Genomic DNA, 25,089 nt, shown 5'->3' with positions numbered 1-25,089 from the left:
TTCAAAAGCAGAGTGATACAAACTCAAGCTGCAAATCCACAAAAGGGTTGGTTTATCCATGGTTCACAGATTTTGTGCTCCTTGGGTTCCCAGCTTATTGTAAGGATGGTCTTCTATTAGAGGGTCCACCTTGTATGGGGGCTGCACTTTGTCTTCTGACCCCCTCTCTTATATCCCACCCTATGTAGGCAGGATAGTGAAATTCAAAATTTCCAAGACTTATTAATAAGTTCTGAGGGCAAAAGTGCTCAATTATCTTTCTGGGTTACCATTTTTCTTTTAATTCTGGCCTCATTATTTCTTACTTTTAAAAACAACATGAATAATGTTCTTATCTACATTAAAATTTTTTTTTGTGTATGTGTATGTGGTGCTGGGGATTGAACCCAGAGCTTTGTGCATGTGAGGCAAGCACTCTACCAACTGGGCTATATCCCCAGCCCTATATTTTTAAATTACGGGTGGAAAGGAATGTTCTTACTACCTTAAGCTCATTATTATTATTATTTTAATATTTTTTAGTTGTAGGTGGACACAATACCTTTATTATTTATTTTTCTATGGTGCCTCATGCATGCTAAGCAAGTGCTCTACCACTGAACCACAACCCTGGCCTCAAGCTCATCACTATTTGAAAATAAAAGAATACTTAGTTTCTCTCCTTCTTTTGTAAAATTGATTCTTCATGGTGACCTCTGTAAGTATTCAATACTAGAATTTATTGATAAGTTTCAGGATAATGACATGTTACTTATGGTATTAATGATACTTATTCAAATGCTATTATTGAAAATAAGGACTAATTCAATGCCCCATAATATGAGAAAATTTAAAACTCCATTTTTTTTCCTCAGGGATAATCTTAAAAACTCACCTTATATTTGGGTTTATTTGGTATCTATTAAAATGTGACAGAGAAGAATGGTTCTAATATAGAATACGAAGTATCTATGTATCACATAACATATGAGATAGTAAGCTCTAGCTGATAGGATTTCCTATTATTAGAAGCCATTCTTCCCGAACTATATCAAAGAAAATCACTACTGGCATCTTGACTTTGAAGGACAGACAGCTGGAGGCCTTTGTTAATGAGATAAGGGGAACACAGATAGTTACCAGGGAAAGGTACATTGTGGGGAGATCTTTGTTTCTTAATGTCAATTTTACAACTCCATCAAGACATAAATAGCAATCTGTGGATAGCAGTGAGCCAATCACCTAATTGAATAACTCTTGGAAGGTGCTCTGAGATGATGAATCATGGGCCTGGAATTTAGCTCAGGAAAGGCCATAATAAACACATCCTGGAGGAGAATAAAAATCACAAGAGAGGGATCTAAGGCTTTCTTTTGATGAGATTATTTTTGCTGGATGATGAGGCCATCCCGTGCTTTGCAAAGGCTCCTACAGATACCGTTAGATAATTTTAGGTGACAAATAATTCCCTTTGGGCCCCTTTCTTTTGCTTTTAAGTCAAACATGGGGACATATTCACTTCCAGGAAGAAGAAAATGACATGAAAAGCCCCTATGTTTGACAGAGACACAAGGGAGCACTGCTCCAAGTTTCCTCAGATAATGTGGACGTGCTCCTAGTCAGTGTGGGGACCAAAGGATGTCTGAGCACACGGGGGACTGGCCGCTCTCTCTCACACACAGCCCCGTCTTCAATCGGCTCCTCCCTTGCCCCAGCACCAAGCAAGGGCCCTTCCCAGGGGAAGCCAGGGCCTTACCTGTGCTGTCCTCCCCGAGGCCTTCTGCAGACTCCCGAAGCTTGATGTCCATGACCCTCGTGGAAATCATGTCCAGCTCACTGAAATCAGACAGAAATTTGTGTTAAAGGAACATATTGAGCAGAAGTTACCAATGAACGTAAAGGGAGTGGTGATTGCTCTTGCCCATGGCCTTGCCTGTACACACCCCTGCAAAGACAGCGCACAGGGCAGAGGGCAGTGCAGGCCCCAAACACACTCACAGCCACGAGATAAGTCACCACATAAGCGTGTCTCTAATTGCTGACCTGAGCAGTTTAATGGAAAACATAACTGAAACAAACGCGTCACTCATTTACACAATACAGGTTAAGATCCTTTCTTTAAAAAGTGTTTTTTCAAAATCAAGGGAGAGAAATGAATTACAGTAGATGGGGTAGAGATAGAAGATGGGAGGGGAGGGGGGGGATAGTAGAGGATAGGAAAGATAGCAGAATACAACAGTCACTAGTATGGCAATATGTAAAAACGTGGATGTGTAACTGATGTGATTCTGCAATCTGTATACGACGTAAAAATGGGAGTTCATAACCCACTTGAATCAAATGTATGAAATATGATATGTCAAGAGCTTTGTAATGTTTTGAACAACCAATAAAATAAAATAAAATAAAATACAAAGTGTTTTTTCTCCCATTTTGAGAAGTTATGTTTTTCTTCACGTTTCCTGTAAGAAGTCTGGAAAACAGAATGGAGATCACACATAATCCCACCAACCAAGGATAACCACAATTAATGTTTTAATCTCCCTCCAATGTTTATTTTCACACAAATATTTTATGTACATGCACACACTAGGACGTTGGACTTCCTGATTTTCTTACTTATATCATCTTAAAAATTCTTGATAAGGGTTATTTTCATGGCTGCATACAGATGATGAAGTTAACAGAGGGCCAACCCCTGCTTCATCTTTACCCCAGCCACCCCCTCTCATGAGATTGTTTTGAAGCAAATCACACCAGACATTATTATCATTTCATCCATATGGATTTGGCATCTTCCTAAAATATAATAATAAAAAAACCCTCTGACTCTTCATGGAAATCAAACCAACACTTACCAGACCATATTCCTGCTGCAGAGTACTGAGCTACTGGGCTTGCCTCCTATGGCTGACCTTGAGACAGTGCACTGTCCCTCCAAGTACTGTCTCGTCATTTATCTGGACACCTATTTCTAACCAGGAAAGACTGGATCATCACACTTAAAACGAGAGGTTCAGGTACTTAACCAGTTCACACCTACAACTTGAACATGGAACAAAATGTAGAATGATGAGAGGAAATACAAAGAAAATACTTAGTAGAGGAAAGGAAACAGACGCACGAGCCTGTGCACCAGAGTTGGTGCTAACACTTAGGTCTCCTTTAATGTCAATGTCAAACCATGGTGCTCTCCCTCCTAGACAATTCCTTAAAAGCTGAAAAAAGCTTCACCAGCTTCGGTTCTCAATTTTCATATGATCTGGCTTCATAAAAACGCCTGGTATTATGTCAGCTCTGCCAGAAGCTCTCTTGGAACCTCACCATCTGACTCATGATCATGCTCTCATTATGTATAAAATGAGGGTGGAACAGAAATAGTCCTTTTTCAAATCCTTGACCACTGTTTTTAGGCTTTAAAGAAGAGCCTTGTTTTCACCATGTTCATTATCAAAATGACAGAGAGTGCAAACAGCAGCATCATTATAAGGGTCACAGTTGTGACCTGACACAAAGACCGTAGCTCCCAAGATGTCAGAGTCAGTAAGCAGCCGCCTGATGTCCAAGTGTCCTGCTGCTCGGTGATACTGTTTGTTGGAGGAGTGGGTGGCTATCGGGGCATTCAGAGCAGAAGATGATGGAGAAGGAAACCACAGGAGCAGGAAGGAGAGTGAAGACGGTGGGGGTTGGTTAAGAGTCACCAGCTACGACCCTGGGTACCATCTGCCAAGGTTGCCACTGAGCTAGAAAGCAAAAGTGCAAGAGCCTTCCGCTGCTTAAATTTGGAGTTAACCACAATGACAACTGATTTATGCAAATGACTTATTGAGCATGCAACATTACTATCTGAATCATCTCACTAGATCCCCGAGGGCTTTGAGGGTTCACACTCTGGAGATGAGAACATACACCACGGTAGATAGTTTATTAACCTGGCCAAGGTAGTGAAGACGACAACCGGAAGGCTCATGTCGACTATGTCCCCAGCACAGGCAGGTGCACAGCAACAGATGAGACCCAACTTCTGCAGTGCTGCCCTAGTAAGGAGAGAGTCCTGAGTGTCTCCAGAGGAGCTCAAGAGAAGCAGGGAAATCCAGGGGAAGAATCTCCCACTGAAATGGCTCTTCTTGCCAAGTAGCCCTGTCCAGGGTCAGGTCAGAATAGAGGGGTTGAGGGAGGCCCTGGGAGACCATCCACTGGGTCTGACAGGGTATCTCAGTCTGAGGGAAGGGGTTTGAGTCTGTCATGATGTGTCAACTAACTGGGAAAGGGTAACTCGGGAGAAACCATGATGACATCTGCAAAATGTCCAGTCACCTCTGGCAAATAAAACAGCTGATATTGGGAAGGTAGTGGTGATGTGCAGGGGTGTGTGACAGGTGTGCATGGCCCTCCCTGGCTGAGTATGTGGAGAGTACCCCATTTCCATCCCATAAGCCTAGAGCACTACAGACTTGCTTCTCCCTGAGTTGAATGACGTGGCTGTGATAAAGTCACACAGGGCAGAGGGCTCGGGAGCAGGTAGGGGACAGGGGGAGGTCGAGGGGGCCCAGTCTGCCCTATGTGGATCCTTCCATCCTCTTCAAGCAGGCTGTGTCACCAACAGATGCCACGGTGGCCGGCAGATTCACAGAAGCAAAAGCCACCCACAAATGAAAGACAGTAAATGGGGTCCACCTCACTGGGGAAGTTTCAGTACCTGCTCATGTTTCCTGTTCCAAATGTCTTCAAATAACATATTATGGTTTGGATGTGAGGTGTCCCCCAGAAGCTCACATGTGAGACAAAGCAAGAAGGTTCAGAGGAGAAATGATTGGGTTGTGAGGGTCTTAACCCAATTAGTGAATTAATCCCCTGATAGGGATTAACTGGGTGGCAACTGAAGGTGTGGCTGGAGGAGGTGGGCTTTGGGGTATAGATTTGTACCTGGCAATGGAGTCTCTCTCTCTCTCTGCTCTCTGACCACCACGTGAGCTGCTTCCCTTGGCCACACTCTTCCACCATGATGGTCAGCCTCCCCTGGAGCCCCGAGGAATGCAGCCAGCCTCGCAGGGACTGAGACCTCTGAAACTGTGAGCCCTCGAGTAAACTCTTCTTCCTTAAAATTGTTCTGGTCAGGTCTTTTATTCACAGCAGCAAAAATGCTGACTAAAACATACCATAATGATATGCAGAGGAACTGCACAAAGACCTGGATGTCAGGATGTCCCCAACATCTACCACTGCTGGGGCTCAGTCCCCTCATGTACAAGAGGGGGATAATGACATCTGAATTCAATGGGACCAAAACACAGCACAAAGTACTGCGTGACCACTGTGGCTCAGTCTTCCCAGATGTTCCTGTACAGGGACAAAGGCATCACCAGAACACAGGACTGACCAGGCTGGCAGCAGGTGAGTGTCAATAACACGGTCTGCCTGTGCATAGGGTCCACTTTGAAGCCACCACAAGTCACAGCACTGTTGACCCCGGAGCCTCCTTATCCTAGCAGCGTGATAGACCCACACCACTTCTGGGTAATTGATAAAAACATACTCAAGAGGAAGGTCTGCCCTGTGAGACTGCAGGGTGCAGAGACAGAAAAGGTCCTTTTCAACGTGGGCATGCCAGGTGGAAGTGCCCATGGCGGTGGCAAGGGAACACCGCCTCCATTGTACCCTTCTGAATGCACGTTCCCTGACCCCAGGAAAAGTCATGGACAAGCGAGAAGGAAAACCAGAATCAGAAAGCAAGATGGCAAGGAGCCAAGACCTTTCAGCCCTCCTTTGGCTGTTCCGTCAAGACAGTGCCTCCCATGGGAACTCGAGGTTCAAGTCAGGCCCCCCTCTATGCCCCTCAAATAGCATCTGCCCTCCACCCTCCTGCCCCTGTTGTTCTGACAGCTCTATGCACCCCAAAAGGAAAACTTCTTTCTTTCAACTCAACCTGGATGTGAGAGGTCTCTTTGGAGGTTCTAATTAACTCCCAAGGATGCTGAGCCCCCTCCAGGCTCCTCTGAAGAGCATGTTCATGTAGCACATTCAGTGTGCAGGTGGGTACCCACAGAACCCAGAGGAGTCTTGATGTGGGGGCCACCCCATTCCCTCTCTGTCCACAGGGCCTCCCCAGCTTAGAGCAGAGCTCCTACAGAAAAGCCCTACAAAAGTGGGTTCCCATGAAGAATGAGAATAGATCTTAATATGGTGTTTTAAAGACTCCAAGCCACTATATTTACCTACACAATGCAAAGAAAAATACCTGTACGCTAGCTCCACACATCCAAGTGTGGCAATTATGGATGAAAGCTTTGCAGTTCACCCTCCAGGTGGCCCAACTCTGCAACCTCCTTCGGAGCTATGTTCAGAGCCCTGTGGATTCTTTCATAACCTTCTCTACCTTTCCTCCCAAACCTGTCATCAAGAGCCTGGGCAGGCAGCTGCAAAAGTTCCTCTCCCTCCCAAGACTGTGGGCTTCCTGGCTGACTATGCCTGTTAGCATCTCTGTCTTCCCAGTGCCTAGGACAGTCTCCAAACAAAGGGCCGGAACCCAACACAAGCAAGACAATTGGTGAACCGGGTATTGTGCCCTTGGAGATTTTGGGTTGTATTATGTAGGTATTTTGCTTTTGTGGTGCTAGGCTTGACAGCAGGGCCATAAGCATGACAGCCAAGTCCTCTGACACTGAGTCACACCCACAAACCTCCTTTGAGATTTTTGAATACCAATTCATCTAACTTCAGAGAGTGGGAGAAAGGTCTAGAAAGAGTCACCTTTAGGTCCTCTTTCCCTTATTCAGAGGAGGTGATCTACCCTGCGTAAGGTCAGCCTTAGGGAAAACTAGGTTTTAACATAAGCCCACTGAGGGCTGAGGCTATAGCTCAGTGGCAGAGCGCATGCCTAGCACATGTGAGGCACTGGGTTTGATCCTTAGCACCACATACAAAATAAACAAATAAAATAAAGGCATTCTGCCCATCTACAAATACAATAATATATTTTTTAAATAAAAAGAACCGTAAAAGCCTACTTAAATTTGGTGTCCTCCTACCTCCCTATCCAGCCTTCCTGCCTCCCCCTCTTCCACAGGAGGCTTCTGCTTCTGTCCTGCATCATCTTCTCCCTGGTCTCCACACTCACCATCTTTTAGGTCACCATCAGCAACGGTATCATTCTCTCAGGGGCAACTGTGTTTTAAGCAGAAAACTCCAATGAAAGAAAATGACTGCCAACATGAATCCTGAACTCTGAAAAAATCTCCTTCACATTTAAAGGTGGGTTACGCTTCTGGTAATGGTGGAGTAGTCTATATCATAGTCATCCTTTTATGGATATTGATGATAAACCATAGACAAATTATTATTAAATAATAATCTGAAGGCAGAAATGATCAACCAAAAGTGGGCAGAAATCAGAAGAGCATCCACCTTGAAAGAAGGGAAGTGTGGTAGGAGAGATTTTATGTGTAGGGTTTCCGACCTGGGCAACCTCACCCATCAGTGTGTTATGGCAGGGTAGGGGGGGGGCGGCTGGAGCACACGCAAGAGTCAAAGGATGGAGTTTAGGATTCCAGAGTTTAGGATTGTAGAGTCTCAGGAAAGAGAGAGGAGCACCAAAATCTGCACATGTAAACTCCTAATTCTTGGCTTCTCAGAATTAAGCACATGTGTGGAGACTCCAAGGAACCAGGCTGAAGGCAACAGCTTTATCACACTGAAGAAGAGGAGCGAGACTTCTGCACAGCCCGCTGCAGGAGAGACAGCTCACAGTTCGAGTCCAATCAAGTTGACAGCCTGCTAGAATAGAAGCAGCCATCTTGAGGAGAACATAAGATCCCAGAGTTCCTACAGCGTATCATTCACAATGCCTACTGTCAAATCAACATGTACTAATTATGTAGAGAAACAGGGAACTGTGACCCATAGTCAAGGAAGTTATTCAAAAGGGAATGATCCTGAGTAACCAAATACTCAAGTAACAAAGACCTTAAAGTAGCTACGGAATATATATTTGAGAACTTAAAAATATGGCTGTAATGAATAAAGAGGAAGAAGAAGTTCAAAATGAGAAAGGAACAAATGGGAATCTTAAAGAAAAGTGTAATCTCTGAAACAAAATATTCTCTGATGGACTTAACATTAAAGACATAAAAGGAAATGATCAAGTTAAAGATGAACAGAAACAATTCAATTTGAAGAGTAGAGAGAAATAAACACTGTGGGGGAAGTAAACGTGAACCTCAGTGGCCAGAGGTACGATATTAGCTGAACTAACATATATGTAATTAGTTCTGGAAGCAGGAGAAAGATGGGAGGGATGGAGAGAGAGAGAGGCAAAAAAATATTTGAAAAACTGATGAATAAAAATATCCAGAAAATGATGGTGGCAAAGAATGTTTTAGATCCAAGAATCTTAGAAAACACTAAGAAAATCACACCAACCACACCAAGGCAGAGTATAGACCTCAGAGTAATTAACGTGGGGCACAACCTAGTGTACGGAAACCAACAATGGAGTAAATCTTGGCAACAGCCAGAGGAAAATGATACACCATACACATTCAAATAATAATATGAATTACCAACCAGGGATCAGAGAAAGCAATGGAGTAACATCTCTAAAGCACTGAAAACAAAACAAAACAACAACAACAGAAACTCAACAGCAGCAACCCAGTTTTTATATGCAGCAAAAAGGATCCTTCAAAAACGAAGGCAGGGCTGGGATTGTGGCTCAGAGGTAGAGTGCTTGGCTAGCATGTATGAGGCACTGGGTTAAATCCTCAGCACCTCATAAGAATAAAATAAAGGTATTGTGTCCACCAACAACTAAAAAATAAATGTTTAAAAAAAAAACAAAGGCAAAGATACAGACATTTTTAGAAAATTAAAAAGTGTAAGAATTTGTAACAGAAAATGCAAAAAGAAGTTCTTTAGATGGAGGAAAATGACATCAGAATGAAGTTGAAAGCTATGGTAAGAATGGAACTCACTGGTTGTGATTAATTTGTGTTAATAAAAAAGTGCTTTCCTTCTCTAAATTTATTTAAAGGCATATGACAATTTCAAGAAATATTTTAGGTGGGCGTGGTGGCATAGGCCTGTAATCCCAGGGGCTTGGCAGGCTGAGGCAGGAGGATCTCAAGTTCAAGACCAGCCTCAGTTAACTGAGTGATATCCTGTCTCTAAATAAAATACTACAAGGGCTGGGGACATAGCTCAGTGGTTAAGCACCCCTGGGTTTAATCCCTGGTACCAAAAGAAAAATTTAATATTAATTTACAATGTGTGTTGACAATACCATAAAGATAGGGGTTGTAAATAGGACTATATTATTTTTTACAGTTGCATTTTCCATGAAGCTGTACAACACTAACTCTAAATAGACAGCAGCAACTTAAGAGTGAATATTGTGATCCCTAGAGAAGACACTACAAAGAGAAGGTTCAACTAAAAATCCAGAAGAGAGTTTACAATGGAACAATAAAAAACTTATTTAGGGGGAGGGAACATGCTGGATTAGAGCAAAGGGTGCAGATCTCAGCAGTCACTCAACACGGAACTTAGAGGGGAGAAGGCTTTTCAGTGAGGTGGGTAAATTAACCCTGAACTGTTAAAAAAATAAATTAAATGATAAAGTCACTGAAGTCAGAAACACAAACATAACAAAAAATTCATTAGAGAAGCACCATGTGGGCGGCCAGCAGAGCTACAGCGGGATAGCAAAGGGCAGGGACCGTGCAAAGCACGGAGTCCCATCACCTCAGCTGCCTGCAACACCCACCCTTGCCCCCGCGACAGGAGATGGGGAATTCCTGCAACTAACCACACTTCCCAGAACACGCCAGAACCAGAGACTCTGAAATAGGCACACAGATAAGTCAGCCAGGACAGGCAGGCTCTGCATCCCAGGGGAGAAAGCGCCCACTGTGGCTGGTGCTGCAGGGTCCAGGGGCCACACAGGAGCAACTCCACCGCCGGGCGTGCACCCCATGTGTCATACTCATAGCAATTAGGGTGAGACCTGCAGAGGTTTTCCCCTACGCCCTCAAAGTGGAATTTACCAGACACTCTAGAGTCTCAGACATTCTGCAGAGACTGGCATCCTCTCCCTGCCTCCAATAGGGGGTGTAGAATAAATCCCAAACCCACCTACAGAGTTCCAAAGTTCATCCAGACCAAACACCAATGACCGAAATCTCCAATTTAGAATGCTGCAACGCCCTGGCCACAGAAGCACACCATCTGTCAACACTCAAACTGTGCTACGCCCTTGTTTTCCCGGGAGACTGGAAACTGAGGTCTACTACAAACCGTCTTTGCCTCTAGCCACGAAGGCTGGCAGCTAAGGGAGGAACACAAGGTGCCTCGCTTAGTAACCCCCAGTCCTTGACCCAAGTATTTCAAAGCCCAAAAGAAACACCAGGGATGCACATCCACCCCCGGCAACGTCTTGACCACCTCCGCAGAAACAAGTCCTTTGTTTCTCTGGAAAATTTTTCATGTTTTATTCTTTAGTCTATTTTACTATAATTTTTTTTCCTTCTTTATTTTTTCATTCTGTTCTTCATACATTTTTAATCTATTCTTTTTATATTTTTTCCAAATTTGAACTATCAAAAAATTTTGTTTTGAACATCATTTCATTATATGGTATTACTTTTTACTGGTGAGCGTGAGTGTATATGGACTCACTACCCAGATAGGTTTGAAAAAAATAATTGTATGATTATTGTATAAAATTGTGCATTTTTAGTTTCACATTATTTATTTTCTTCTACACCTGTTTATTATTTAGCCTTGATTTGTCCTAGGTGGGGTGCAATTATACATGGGTTCAAGCTGTTTTGATCTTATAGTTGCTGGTTTGTCCATACTTGGGTTCTTTGCCCTCTATCTCCCCTTTGTCAATATTTTCCCCACTAACAATCAATTTTTCCTTTTCCATATCCTTTATTTCTTTCTGTAATCTTCTATTCCCTCTTCTGCACAGCTGACATCTGCTAACTACCAACTTCCCCTCCTTTCAACACCTTTTAAAAGTATCTTAAACTTTCTCTGGCTTTCCCATCCTATTTTCCCTGTGTTTAAGAAATGGTAATCCCACAAAATAATAAGAATTATATAGTTTATGGAATTTGTTACCCTGTGATTATTCATATAGTGGATGATATGGTAGGCACGTGATGTTGATGCCTGATCTAGTCCACAGTTTTGTATCACTGGTACTGATGTTAAATGTGGACCCCACCATTTTTATATGAGTGACAATTAGTGTTATAGATTTCAAAGTAGACACTGGACATTTATCTCAAAACTGTACACCTGCAACTGACACTAGTGCTACTCATGGCTCCCACCCCTCCAAGAGGGGTTAGAAGGTGGATTGAGACACTTCAAGATTACAGAGTAGAGGTCCTGCTGCTGAGCAATACTCCCACCTCAACCAAGCAACAGTGAACCTCACTCCACACATGATCGGCCCCATCTGGGCCTAAACATTATTTCAACCCATAGAATTTGGGAGACAAAAAACCCAAACCAAAAAATCAGGCCCCAAGGAGGGACAACCAGAGGGGAATGTCAGGTCCCTCCCCTCTACACCTACCATATACCAAAAATAGAAAAAAGAAAAATACACATATAAGGACACGCGTACAAGAGGAAAATGAATCCATCTCAATTGATATGCAAGTCCAGGACCTCTGAAATATAAGGAAGCAGGCAAAAAAATCTCCCCACAAAATTCAATCTCCCAACAAAGGACCCCACAGATATGAAAAGGATGAAATTCCAGGGGAAGATTTCAAAAAATTGATCATCAAAATGTTCAATAAACTAAAAGAAGATCTAACGAATGATTTAAGAGAGAAAATACAAGAGATGAAAAACCATTTCAACAAAGAGAAATGCTGAAAAGAAACCAATCAGGACTCCTGAAAACAAAAGACAAATAATCGAATTAAAAATTCACTTGAAAGCATCACCAAAAATCAGGTTGTGTAGAAAATAGAACCTCAGTGCTTGATACAGAACCTTAGGCCCTAAAGATAGAATACATAAATTTGAGTACACAGAATACACTAAAAGAAAAAATTAGAGCATGATCAGAACATACAAGAACTCTGGGATAACATCAAGAGACAGAAATTGAGGGTCACTGGGATAGAAGAGAACATAGAGATACAAGCTAAGACACTAAGAATATTTTCAATGAGATAGTCACAGAAAAGTTTCCCAATATCAGAATAAGAGTTAGACATCCACATGCAGGAGGCATACAGGACCCCACAGAGGCCCAACCAGATGAGAAGATATATCATAATCAAAATTCCTGACATAGAAAATAAGGAAAGAATAATAAAAGCTGTAAAAGAGAAATATCAGATCATATTTAGAGGCAAACCAATAAGGCTCACTCCTGACTGCTGAGAGCCACGGCCGAGTCTGTATGGCCCCTGGCATTTTGCCAACAGTATTGATTGACAGGCAAGGCATTACTATCCGCCTCTGCCGCTACTTTTAAGTTCTCACACTATTTTGGAGTTCTCGTGGGGATTTCCGGGGATTCCCCGAGAGTCCCCATTGGGGAAGTGCAGGAGGAGGGATTTCCGGGAGAGATATTTCCGGCTGGGGGTTCCTGGACGAGCTGCGAGGCATTCGGGAGAATTCCCCAGGAGCGTGTGTGAGGTTTTTTCTTGCAGTTCAAAAATAAAGTTTGTTCCTGCTTCAGTGGCTCGTGATTTGTGCCCGGCCAGACAGCGGCACCTGACTTCTCAGACAACAAAAGCAAAGAGAGCCCGGAATGAGAGATCCCAAGTTCTAAAAGAAAAAAATTGCCAACCAAGATTGCTATACCCAGCAAATATCTCCTTCTTATTCAATATGAATATAAAAACTTTCATGACAAGGATGAACTAAAAGAATTTATGACAACAAAGCCAGCACCACAACAATTTCTCAAAGATAAACTGCAAACAGAGGAACCCAAAAACAAATGCCAAAACTCCCAAATAGATGATCTATAGAAGACTAGTAATCTAAAGGAAAAATAAAGACAGAATTAAACACACAAAAAAATCAAAATGTCAGTAAACCATAAACACATATCCATAATAACACTGAATTTAAATGGTTCCAATTCCTCAATTAAAAGATGTAGATTAGCAGAATGGATCAAAAAACAAGACCCAACTATGTACTGTCTGCAAGATACTCATCTCATAGGTAAAGACACACACAGGCTGGAGGAAAAAGAATGGGGAAAAAAATTCCGTACAAATGGAGTCTGTAAACAAGCTGAAGTAGCTATTCTTATATCTAACAAAGTTGATTTCAAGCAAAAATTAATCAGAAGAGACAAAGAAGGTCATTATATCCTAGTAAAGGGAACAATCCAACAAGAAGATATAGAGATAGTAAATATATATGCCCCAAATATCAGCACCTTAAAAATATCCCTTGGGGCTGGGGATGTGGCTCAAGCGGTAGCACACTCGCCTGGCATGCGCGAGGCACTGGGTTCGATCCTCAGCACCACATATAAATAAAAAAATAAAGATGTTGTGTCCACCTAAATATTAAAAAAATTTCTCTCTCTCTCTCTAATATATATATATATATATATATATATATATATATATATATTTTCCTTGACATTAAATCCCAGATAGACCCCAATAACCATAATACTGGGTGACTTCAACATACCGGTATCCCCAGTGGACAGGTCATCAAAGCATAAAATCAATAAAGATATATACAACCTAAATAATATTGTAAATCAAATTGACCTAATAGATATGTGCAGAATATTTCACTGCAAAACAACAAAATTTACCTCCTTTTTAGCAGCTAATGGAGTCTTACCCAAAATAGACCATATTCTAGGTCACAATGTTAGTCTTAGCAAATAAAAAAATAGAATCCCACGCATCCTATCAGACTATAATGGAATGAAACTAGAAATCAACAGCAAGAAAAATAATAGAAACCACATAAATACATGGAGATTAAATAATATTGTTTTAAATAAAGAATGGCTCAAAGAAGAAATGAGAGAAATCAAGAAATTGTTAAAAAGAACTGAAAACAATCATACAACATATCAAAATCTCTGCGACAGTATGAAAGCAATACTAACAGGAATATTAGAGCATTAAATGCTTACATCAAAAATATAGAGAGATTCCAAATAAATAAACTTATGCTCCACCTCAAAGAAAAACAAACTAAAGTCCAAGACAATAGAAGACAGAAAATTGGGCTGGAGTTGTGGCTCAGCAGTAGAGCACTTGCCTTGCACATGCTAGGCCCTGAGTTCAATCCTCAGCACCATATATAAATTAATAAAATAAAAATATTATGTCCAACTAAAAAATAAATATTAAAAAATACAGAAAATAATAAAATCATGTTATATACATATATAAATTTACCAAAGGGAATATCTCCTTTATGTATAGGTAGAAAATGCCAACCAAAACTAAATGAATAAAGGTGTGAAAGGAAGATCAGTAGAGGAGAGAGAAAAGGGGGAGGGAGAGGGAAGGAAGGGAGAGGTGGAATGGGGATTGAAATCCAATTCCTTGTGTGTATAATTATGGCAAAAGGAACCCAGATATTATGTATAAATATAATGTTCTAATTAGAAAAAAAACTTAATTGACCTAAAATAAGGCAAAATAGAAAGAACAAAGAAAACCAGATGAAGCCCAGAGGGGGGAAACGGCAAAATTATAAATACAAATGTAAAATTTAAAAATACATAAAGCTTTGAAAAGAAAACATCTTCTTAACCTTGGGATAAACAAAAATGTATTAGACATGCTTTAAAAACCCATTGGAAAAAAACATAATTTGCATTTCATCAAAATGAAATACTTCTGGTCATTAAAATATATCAGAAAAAAATGAATAGGGATATCATGGGCAGGGAGAAAATATTTGTAAAATAACAACACAATCTGAAACAAACTTGTATCCATCACATTTAAAGAATTCCTAGGAACCAATAAGTGAAAATCAAAGTTTCCCTCTTCCAAAATTGGGCAATTAATTTGATCATACATATTCAAAAGAAAATATAACAGTGGCCAATACTGATATGACACATGAAAAATAATCTAGTCATAAGAAAATATCAAACAAACCCAAATGAGAAATTATCTGTAAGATAATAATCCTCTGCTGTCAGAATCATGTCAAGGTCAAGGGGGAAAGTCAAGAGACCATTCCAGAGTAGAGGCAACATGCACTTCAGGACTCCTGAATGAGGAACTGCTACAAAGGCCATTATTTGGATAAATGACAAAGGTTGAATATGAACTGTGAATTCAACAGCAACATGTCAATTTAAAATTTTCCAACTTTGATGATTATAACTATGGTACTTAAAAGTATGTTTTTGTCCTTAGGAAATGTACATGTGATTTCTCTAGCTCACTGTCAAATGGTCTAAAAAAATAAAATGATGTGAGCATACAGGCAAATAAACATTCAGAGAAACAAAGAACACATGGGGCAAAATGAGGAAAATTGGAGAATCTGGCCAAAGGTTATATGGAGAATCCCTGATACTATGTGAGTTTTCTGTAGTTTTGGCTTCATATCAAATACAAGGTTATTAAAAAAAAACAATACTTAGAAAAGAGGAGAGGCAGGAATTTCAAGATGGCAATGGAAGGAGCTTGGTGAAACCACCCCAAATGAAAGGAAAGCCTGACTCAGAGACAGGACGCGCCATTGAAACTGCCCATGGGAGGGCAGAGGCGTAACTAGCAGACAAAGCCTCCAAACCAGCACCAAGTGTGCTCCAAAAAATATGGAAAGTCATACATAAATAATTAAAAGAAGGCATGATCACAATGGCTCACTAAAGAGAGGATATGACTAAGAGGGTAGAGACTGAAAATGAACAAGCTGAAAATTCTGGAGTTGAAAAATTCCATAATGAAAAGGAAAAATAATTCCTGGGGGTTCCCTAGGAGGCAGAATAAAGAACTATCAAATTTGAAAACAGATCAACAAAAAATACGCAATCTTTCTTTATTTACTTTTATTTTAAAACATTTGTTCTTATTAGGTATATATGATGGTAGAGTGCATTTTTGCAATCTTAAGAGAAAATAAATGAACAGAGACGTTTGGGACATAGTTAAGTATACTGATATTCAAAATGAGAGTTTGGGAAGGAAAGAAAAGACTTCCTGGAGAAAATATTTGAGGATAATGGTTAAAAACTTCTCAAATCTGATGAAAAACAATAATCTACACACCTAACAAACTTAACAATGTCCACGTAAAATAAATGCGAAGAGATCTGCACCAGGAATATCGTCGTCTAAATGCAAAAGCCAATGACAAGGAGAAAAACTTGAAAGCAGCAAGAGGAAGAAGACATACCATGTGCATGGGCATCACATTGACAGCTAACTTCCCATCAGAAATAATGGAAGGCAGAAGGCAGTGGAATGTTGTATTTAAGGACACAAAAGGAAATACTGTCACCCAAGAATCCTACATCCAACAAAGCTGTCTCTCAATAAAAGTTATTTTGTGGGAAGTTATTAAAGAAAATACCATTGACTATTTCTTCTCTTTTTAAAATTGATATGAAAGGCAACTGCGTAAGACAATATTCAGAAATTGCAATATTGGGACTACAACATATAGAAAAGTAATATATTTCACAATCACAACAAAAAGGGGGAGTTAGGAATGGAACTGATGTACTGTGAATTTTTTAAAACTTCGTATTTTTCTGATAGCTCCACATCCCTCCCCACAAATAGCCTGTGAATATCCAGCCCAGGTGACCAAGTGCACCAGTGTGGTAAGACTGGTCCCTGAAACAAGTTCTCCTTCTTGCCATCCCCTGACTGTGACTTTGTGACATTCAGATAGACCAGTAAAACAGCCTCATGCCTCTTGCTTGTGTACTCCACCCTGGACCCAAATAAAGGCCCCCGGGGCCACACCCCCTCTCAACTCTGACATGTTCCCTAAGAGTTTTCCCAATGACCTAGTGCATAGTGTGGCAAGCCATGACTCTTTTTCTAGGGCCTGGAGTGCAATAAATCAATCCTAAATTGATTCTAATATGTTCAGATGTAGATTGTAAGGCCTGGATCAACCACTAAAAAATAACTGAAGAAAATACAGGCAAAAGTGGATAAGGAAATAAAACACATGCTAGACAATAAATACTTATGACAGAGGGAGGTGGTAAATAAGAGAAGGACAAGTGTTTGTAAAGTATATAGAAGACAAAAAGCAAAATAGTACTGGTAAGTCTAAACATATCAATAACGACACTAAATGTAGATGGACTAATCACTCACAAGGGAAAGACTGTCAGACTCAACAAAACACCAGGATGCAAGTATACACTGTCTACAAGAGACTCAATTCAGTTTCACAGATGCAAACATGTTAAAAGTAAAATAAGGGAAAATGTTGTTTCTCACAAGCAGCAACCCCCCAAAAAGAGTAGCTATATTAATGACAGACAAAGTAAACTTAGAGTAAAAAATTTTATTAAAGATAAAGTGGGACAGTTTGTAATGATAAGATGATCAATCCATCAGGAATATATAACACTTATAAACACACACATACCCGTAATAGCAAAGCCCTAAAACTTCCTGATACAAAAACTGATAGAAATGAAGTTGGAAATAGAAAAGTCAACAGTAATAGTTGAAGACTTCAGTTGATCTTTCTTTCAATATTTGATAGAACAAATAGGCAGATGCTTAACAAGGATATAAAGGACTTAAAGAATAGCATAAACTAACTAGACCTAACAGGAATCTACAGAGCACCCTGCATAAATAACAGAGCACAGCCCACAGAAAGATTCTCCAGGATATACCACGATCGGCCATAAAACAAGCTGAAATAGGTTTAGAAGGGTTGAAATCAAAGGAAGTATGTTTGCTGACAACAACTGGATGAAATTAAAAATAAACAAGAGAAAGTAATTTGGGAAAACCATAACTATATGGATGTTAAACAACACCCTGAAATAATCAATGGAATGGCTACATTAATATCCGAAGAAAATTATTTTAGGAGAGCACTGTTACTAGAGATAAACAGATTCATTTTATAAGAGGAAGATGCATTTATTATAAATACATATACCACCTAAAAACAGAGCCCCAAATACCTGAAACAAGAACTGGTAAAACAAAGAGACCCGATTCAACAATAATCGTTGGAACTCCAATAGTTGAGGTTCACTTTCAGTAATGATTAGAGCAAATAAGCAGAAACCTGACAATGATACAAAAGCCAAATAGTATTGTTGGTTTGAGTTGTCTCTCATCATTCTATAAGTTTGGACCCAGAATAATCAAAACAATCTTGAAAAAATAAGAAAAAAGTAAAGTACTCACATTCTCCATTTGATTACCACAAAGTAGAATAATAAGACTGTGTTGCTGCCAATTTAAAAAAATGATTACATAAAAACATTTTTTGAAGAAAGACTGCATCATACTGATAAACAGACAGACCTACAGATTAACAGAACAGAAATCACAGTCCAGAAATAAATGCATACTATTACAGGTAGGTGACTCTCAACAGAGATGCCAAGGCAATTCAAGAGGGGAAAGAACAGATTTTTTTTTTCCAACAGATCATGCTGGGACACATGGACATCAAACTGCCAAAAACAATCTATACTCCTGCCTCACATGGCTACCTCAAAATGGATCACAGAACTAAATCAAAAAACTCTTGAGAAGAAAATAAGAGTAAGTCTATGATCTTAGATTAGGCAATAATTCCTCAGACATGATACTCGGCACACTAAAAGGGAAGATAGATAAGTTTTGACTTCATCAAAATTATAAGCTTTTGTTTCCAAGGACTATCTAGAAAGTGTAAGACAACTCACACATACCAGGAGAGAAATATTTGCCAATCATGTATCCGGTAAGGGAGTAATATCCAGAGTTTATAACAATTCTTATGACTCAACAACAATAAAGACACCCTATTTAAAAAACTGACAAAGGATTTGTCATTTGCCTTTGTACAAAGGCAAGATGCATGGCTAATAAGTTGCTCAACACCATCAGTCACTAGGAAGTTGGAAATCAAAACCACAGGGAGATACTACTACTTCACTTACTAGAATGGCTATAATTAAGACAGGGGCAGTAACAAATGTTTGAAAGACTGTGAAGAAAGTGGAACCATCATTCAATGCTAGTGGAAATGTAAATGTTGTAGCCACCAGGGAGAAGTCTGGCAGTTCCTCGGAATGTTAAACATAAAATTGCCATATGGCCCAGCAATTTTACTCCTAGGGATCTACCAAAGGGAAATAAAAACATATGTCCATGGAGGAATCTGGGAAGATGGTAGAGTGAAGAGCACCAGGAACCAGTTTCCCCAAATAGACAACAATTGCACCGGGAGAATCTGTCTGATGTCACTGTTTGAAACTCTGGAGTGTCTATTGAAGACCTGAAACTTCCAGGGGAAGGTTTGGCAGGTAATTTACAGCTAATTTTTGCCAACCGCAGCACAGTCCTATCTACCCAGGCTCCAAGTTCCCAGCCCCAGGGCAGGCAACCAGGTAAGTGTTCCAGGAGCAGCTTGAACCCAGCTTGCAAGAGCCAGATGGGCAAAAAGAGACCCTGTTCTTCAGATATTGGGAATCTGGGCTCTAATTGCTGCTTCTGATCCCAAAGGTGCAAAGAAGTAGGGACCACTATTGTTGGACTCCTCCCAACTGTTGCAAGACCCTTCCATGTCCAAAGGGGTTACCGGGGATTTTATGGGCTAGTAACATGCTCCAAACCCTTTGCATTTCTCTTTGCCCCTCTGGAAAGCCATACGTTAAAGAATGGCCATTCAAAGGCACCCACGTATCAGCAAAAATTAGTAAGTCATGGTCCATGCCCAGGGGAAGGCAGAGACGCAGAACAGACCTGAAAATGCTTTAATTTTATACCTTAGACCCATCATCATCAGAGAAAGAGCCCACAACCATCAATCAAACAAGCAAAACAAATAACAACAAAATCACCCCACGTCGGCAAACCCTGGGGAAGGGAAAGAAGCTGAGTTCCAAAGTTACCACCTTATTAGGCTAAAATAGTCCTGCTTTCAACAAGAACAACAACAAAAAATCACAATGGATACAAAGGAATAAGAAAGCATGGCACATTCAAAGAAAAATAAATCCATAGAAACTGTTTTTTGAAAAAGACCTGATGGCAGATAAACTAGACAAAGACTTTAAAACAACCATCTCAAAGCTGCTCGTAAAACTGAAGTAAGACAGATAGAAAGTCAAGAAAATGATGTATCAACAAAGCTGAAACATCAATAGAGATAGAGGAATGCTAAACAAGAGAGCTAAAAGAAATTCTGGAGATGAAATGTACAATAATGGAATGAGAAATTCCCTAGAGGGATTCCCAGGCAGAGTTGAGCAGGCCAAATAATCAGCAAACTTGAAAACAGCACAATGAAAATTATTGAGCCTAAGGGACAGAAAGAAAATGTGGAAGAAAAGTGAGCAGAAGATAAGGGCCCTGTGGAACACCATCACCTGCTTGGAGGGAATTTTGGGAGAACAGAAAAAGGGGTAGAGAATATTTGAGGTGATAATGGCTGAACACTTCCCAAATGTGAGGAAAGACGTAAATGAAATCCAAGTAAGATGAACACAAACCCACACCAGGACACATGACAATCAAATTATTCAAAGACAAAGGAAGAACCTTGCAAACAGCAAGAGAGAAATGGTTTGTGATAAAACAAGGGATCCTCAATAACACTGTCAGCAGGAGTCTCATCAGAAATTTAGGAAGCCAGGAGGCAGTAGGCTCAAAATAATTAAAGAAAAAAACAACACTGACCAAGAAACTTATATCTGGCAAAACTGTTCTTCAACAGTGAGGGAGAAATAAAGATATCACTGGATGAACCAAAGCTGAGAGAGTTTATTACTAGTAGAGCTGTTCTGAAAGAAACACTAAAGGTTTCTGCAGGATGGAGTGAAAGGGCACCAGACATATGAACCTGAAGTCATATGAAGAAGTAAGATCTCAATAAAAGTAAATCCGCGGGAGTTATAAAAGCTAGTGTTTTCTATACCAGTGGTTTGTAACTCCACCTTTTGTTTTCTAATGACTTAAGAGACCATGACTTTAAAAAAAAAAAAAAGCAATTGCCATTCTAAAAACTAGTATTATTGTAACTGATTTATATCTACATATTTTGTGCTCTACATTATTTAGGATAAAAATACATTTTTAGAAATTATTTAATTTATACTTTGGGAGCATATAGTATATAAAGATACAATTTTGTGGTATCAACAAGTAACAAGGAGCAAGGAAAGAAATATAGAGGAGCAGAGTTTCTGTATGTGACTGAAGGTACGCTGATATAAATCCAAATGAGAGTGCTATAATCAGAATGTCAAATGTAATCCCCATGGTAACAAAGAAAATAGCTATAGAATATTCACAAAAGGAAAGGAGAAAGGACTTGAAACGTTTTACTACCAAAAAAAATCAACTGCGTGTGCGTGCACACACACACACGCACATACACACACACATCAGTAATGTGTGAAATAATGAGGGATTATAAAAAGCTAAAAGGCATTTATGAAACAAATATCAAAGTGACAGAAGCAAACTCCTGCTTATTAGTCTTAAGAGATTTCTAAGAGACTTCTGACATATGCTACAGCATGAACCACCCTGAGGGACAACACACTCACTGAAATAAACCAGTCACAAAAAGACAGACACTGTACCATTCCACTTTTATGAGGCACTGAAAGTCCTCAAAATCAGTCAGAAAAGTGGAAAGTGGCAACCGGGGACTCTGGGGAGAAGGGATTGGAGAGATATTTTTTTAAAATGGGTACAGTTTCCATTTTGCAAGATGAAAAATGTTCTAGAGATGGAAGGGTGGTCACACCTGCACAATGACCTAAATGTAGCTAACACCACCAAACTGTATACTTAAAAAATGGTTAAGATGATAAATTTTAGGTTACGTGTATTTTCCCATAATAAAAAAAGGAAAAATGTGCACACAAAAACTTGTATGGCAATGTTTACAGCAGCATTATTTACAAAATAACCCCAAATGGAAATAACACAAATGTCCATCTATGGATAGATATATAAAAAATGTGTTCTATAATACAATGGAATATTACTCAACAATAAAAAGGAATAAAGTACTGATACATGCTACAATCTGAATGAGCCTTGAACACATTATGAAAAGTGAAAGAAGCCAGTCACAAGACTATATGATACCAACAGTTACTAATAGGGCATTATGTAAAAATGTGGATGTGTAACCGATGTGATTCTGCAATCTGTATTTGGGGTAAAATTGGGAGTTCATAACCAACTTGAATCTAATGTATGAAATATGATATGTCAAGAGCTTTATAATGTTTTGAACAACCAATAAAAAAATAAATTAAAAAAAAAGACTATATGATACTATTTATATGAAATGTCCAGAACAGGTGAACCAACGGAAACATAGATTAAAGGTAGCCTAGAGTTGGGGAGTGTGGTGCTGGGAGAAGGTATGGGGTGGGTGGGAGGTGACTATTATGGGCATAAGGTTTCCTTCTGGGGAAATGAAAATGTACTAAAATTAGATTGTGTTCAATAGTCAAACTAGAACCAGCCTAGGTGTCCATCCATGGATAAATGAATGAAAGAAAATGTGGTGTATGTACACAATGGAGTTTTATTCAGCCATAAAGAAAAATGAAATTATGTCATTTGTGGAAAATTGATGGAACTTGAGAACATTCTGTTAAACAAAATAAGCCAAACTTAGAAGGTCAAGGATCATACACTATCTCATATATGGAAGCTAGAGAGGAAAAAAGGAAAATAAAGGTGAAGGCAGATCTCATAAAAATCAAAGGGAGATCAGCAGAACAGAGGAAAGGGACCAGGAGGAGGGAGGAAGGGAGAGAAAAGAGAAGTACTGGGAATTATGTTGGATAAATCATATTTTTATATATATATATATATATATATATATATATATATATATATATATATATATATATATAGTATGTGTACAAATATATAAAAACAAACCCCACCATTATTTATAATTATAATGCACCAATAAAAACAAGGAAAAAAGAAAGGAGAGAAATCACAGACTCCCTTTAAATGAGAAACCCAACATAGCTACACCAGAGAATACAGTTGGAAAAATAGAATTTTCAAATTGACATGAAATCGATGATTTTACAAAAATACAAATAATCAAATACAAATAACCAAAATAACCAGAAAAATATAAATACCCAAAATTGACTCCAAAAAACCCCAGAAATTATCTAAACAGACTGGAAATCATATAATAAATTGAGCTCTCATCCTACTATCCTTCTTCCCTACCCATGGAAATAAACCAAGACAGTTTTATGGGTGGGAGCCATCAACATGTTATAAGCAAATAAGCCCTTCATTTGTGTAAAAAATATCTCAGATCTTAAAATAAAATGAAGATTGTCTCAACTCAGTCTATAAATCCTTATATCACCATTAGGAAAGGATAGTTTTTTTTTTTTAAAGGAAAAAACAAACAAGAAAACAACAACCACTAAACACCCCAAGACAAATTCAAGATGGCGGGCTAGAGGAGGACTACATTCCTAGATGCTCCATGGCCTGGAATTCAAGCAGTGGGAATACTGCTTCTCAGCACAGTGGGCAAAAGGGATTTCAGTAAAATTTAATATTGGACAGTCAGAGTGTCTTAGAGAGTCAGAAATTTGAGTGCATTGAAAACAAAACAAAAAAACTCCCCCCAAACCAAAAAAAAAAAAAAAACTTATTGCTCAGTCCATGTTTAGAAATACACAGACAAAAGTGCTACATCAAAATTTAGTAATATAAATCCAAAAACTTTTTAAAAGAATATTTCTTGATTCAGTCTTATGTTATTGGAGAGTTACTTTAAAAAAAGAAAATGTCCACTATATGTTAAATTGTAACCAGTCCATCCTTGTGAGGTATACAATGATATTTTCAGTGTTTGACATGACAGAAAGAAGTCTGAGACACCTCAGTATAACCCAGTATGCTTGCTACCAAATCTTGTTGTTTTTTTATTTTTATGGTGCTGGGGATTGAACCCAGGGCTTTGTGCATGCAAGGCAAGCACTCTACCAACTGAGCTAAATCCCCAACCCCAGAATCATATGTAACATGTAGTTTCACTCACTTGGAGAATGTGCAATTGACATAAAAAAAATTAGTTGGTGTTCACAGATGCACAATTAAACCCATTGACCTTATACTTCAAACAGGTGAACTTTTATGGTATATGAATCACACGTCAGCAAAGTTGTTGGGGGTGGGGAGTTTTATCTGGAAAGAAAAAAAAAAGGATGATGTAAAGGCATATTCCTAGCAAACTCACTAAAACAGATATTACAGGAGGGGGGATATGACACTGGATAGAAACCTGGAGATATAGGTGGGAATGGGGAGCAATATAAAGGTGGGTGGGTCCAGCTATCAGTAAGAAGAGGCGTCAGGCTAGAGGACCTGGCCACCACTAGCAGGAGCACACACCTTAGCCCTGCCCCTGTCCCCCTCATGGCACTCCATCTCCTTCCAGCCAGGGGTCTTTGAGATGCTGACCCCTCTGCTGGAACATGATGTTCCCTGCCCCTCCCCGACACATTAGGGTCTCTTGCAACTGAATGTGATGTGCCTGTCAACTCTGTGTGTGTCTGTGTGACTCTTTGATCAAGTGCCCCTTTACAGATGTATGCCTGCTTACGTCCCCATACATCTAATCAATTTTTCCTTTTCTTGGGGAAAAAGATGAAAATAAATTATGACTTAACTATTGTTCTCCAGTGAGTCACGTCAGGATCTGCCTGTTCCTTTTTTTGGAAAAATAAGTTTCACATTATTGAGGCAAATGGAATGTGTAATGCTCACAAAGTTCCTGTGAGAAATCTCTGTTCAAAAACCATGCCAGCTCACTGTTTAATGGTATTATTATCCTCAACAGCCAAGGGACCTGCTGCTGTACCCACCCCACAGAGAATCTCACCACGATCCACCCTCTCTCCCTCAAGGAGCCAGAGGA

General features: G+C 39.6%; 1 protein-coding gene across 3 annotated transcripts in view; it reads right to left on the bottom strand.

The window, feature by feature from the left end:
• Positions 1 to 25,089, bottom strand: part of Cracdl (CRACD like) — a 139,822-nt gene that overhangs the window by 47,664 nt on the left and 67,069 nt on the right. For all 3 annotated transcript variants that reach the window (XM_071601287.1, XM_071601286.1, XM_071601289.1), the window contains exon 2: positions 1,736 to 1,815. In XM_071601287.1, coding sequence (XP_071457388.1) covers positions 1,736 to 1,805 — 70 coding nt within the window. In that variant the 5' untranslated portion in view covers positions 1,806 to 1,815. The remainder of the gene's footprint in view (positions 1 to 1,735; positions 1,816 to 25,089) is intronic.

This window comes from Marmota flaviventris, chromosome 14 (assembly GCF_047511675.1).
Source record: "Marmota flaviventris isolate mMarFla1 chromosome 14, mMarFla1.hap1, whole genome shotgun sequence".
NCBI classification, from domain to species: Eukaryota; Metazoa; Chordata; class Mammalia; order Rodentia; family Sciuridae; genus Marmota; species Marmota flaviventris.
This window is presented reverse-complemented; position numbering and strand designations above follow the sequence as displayed.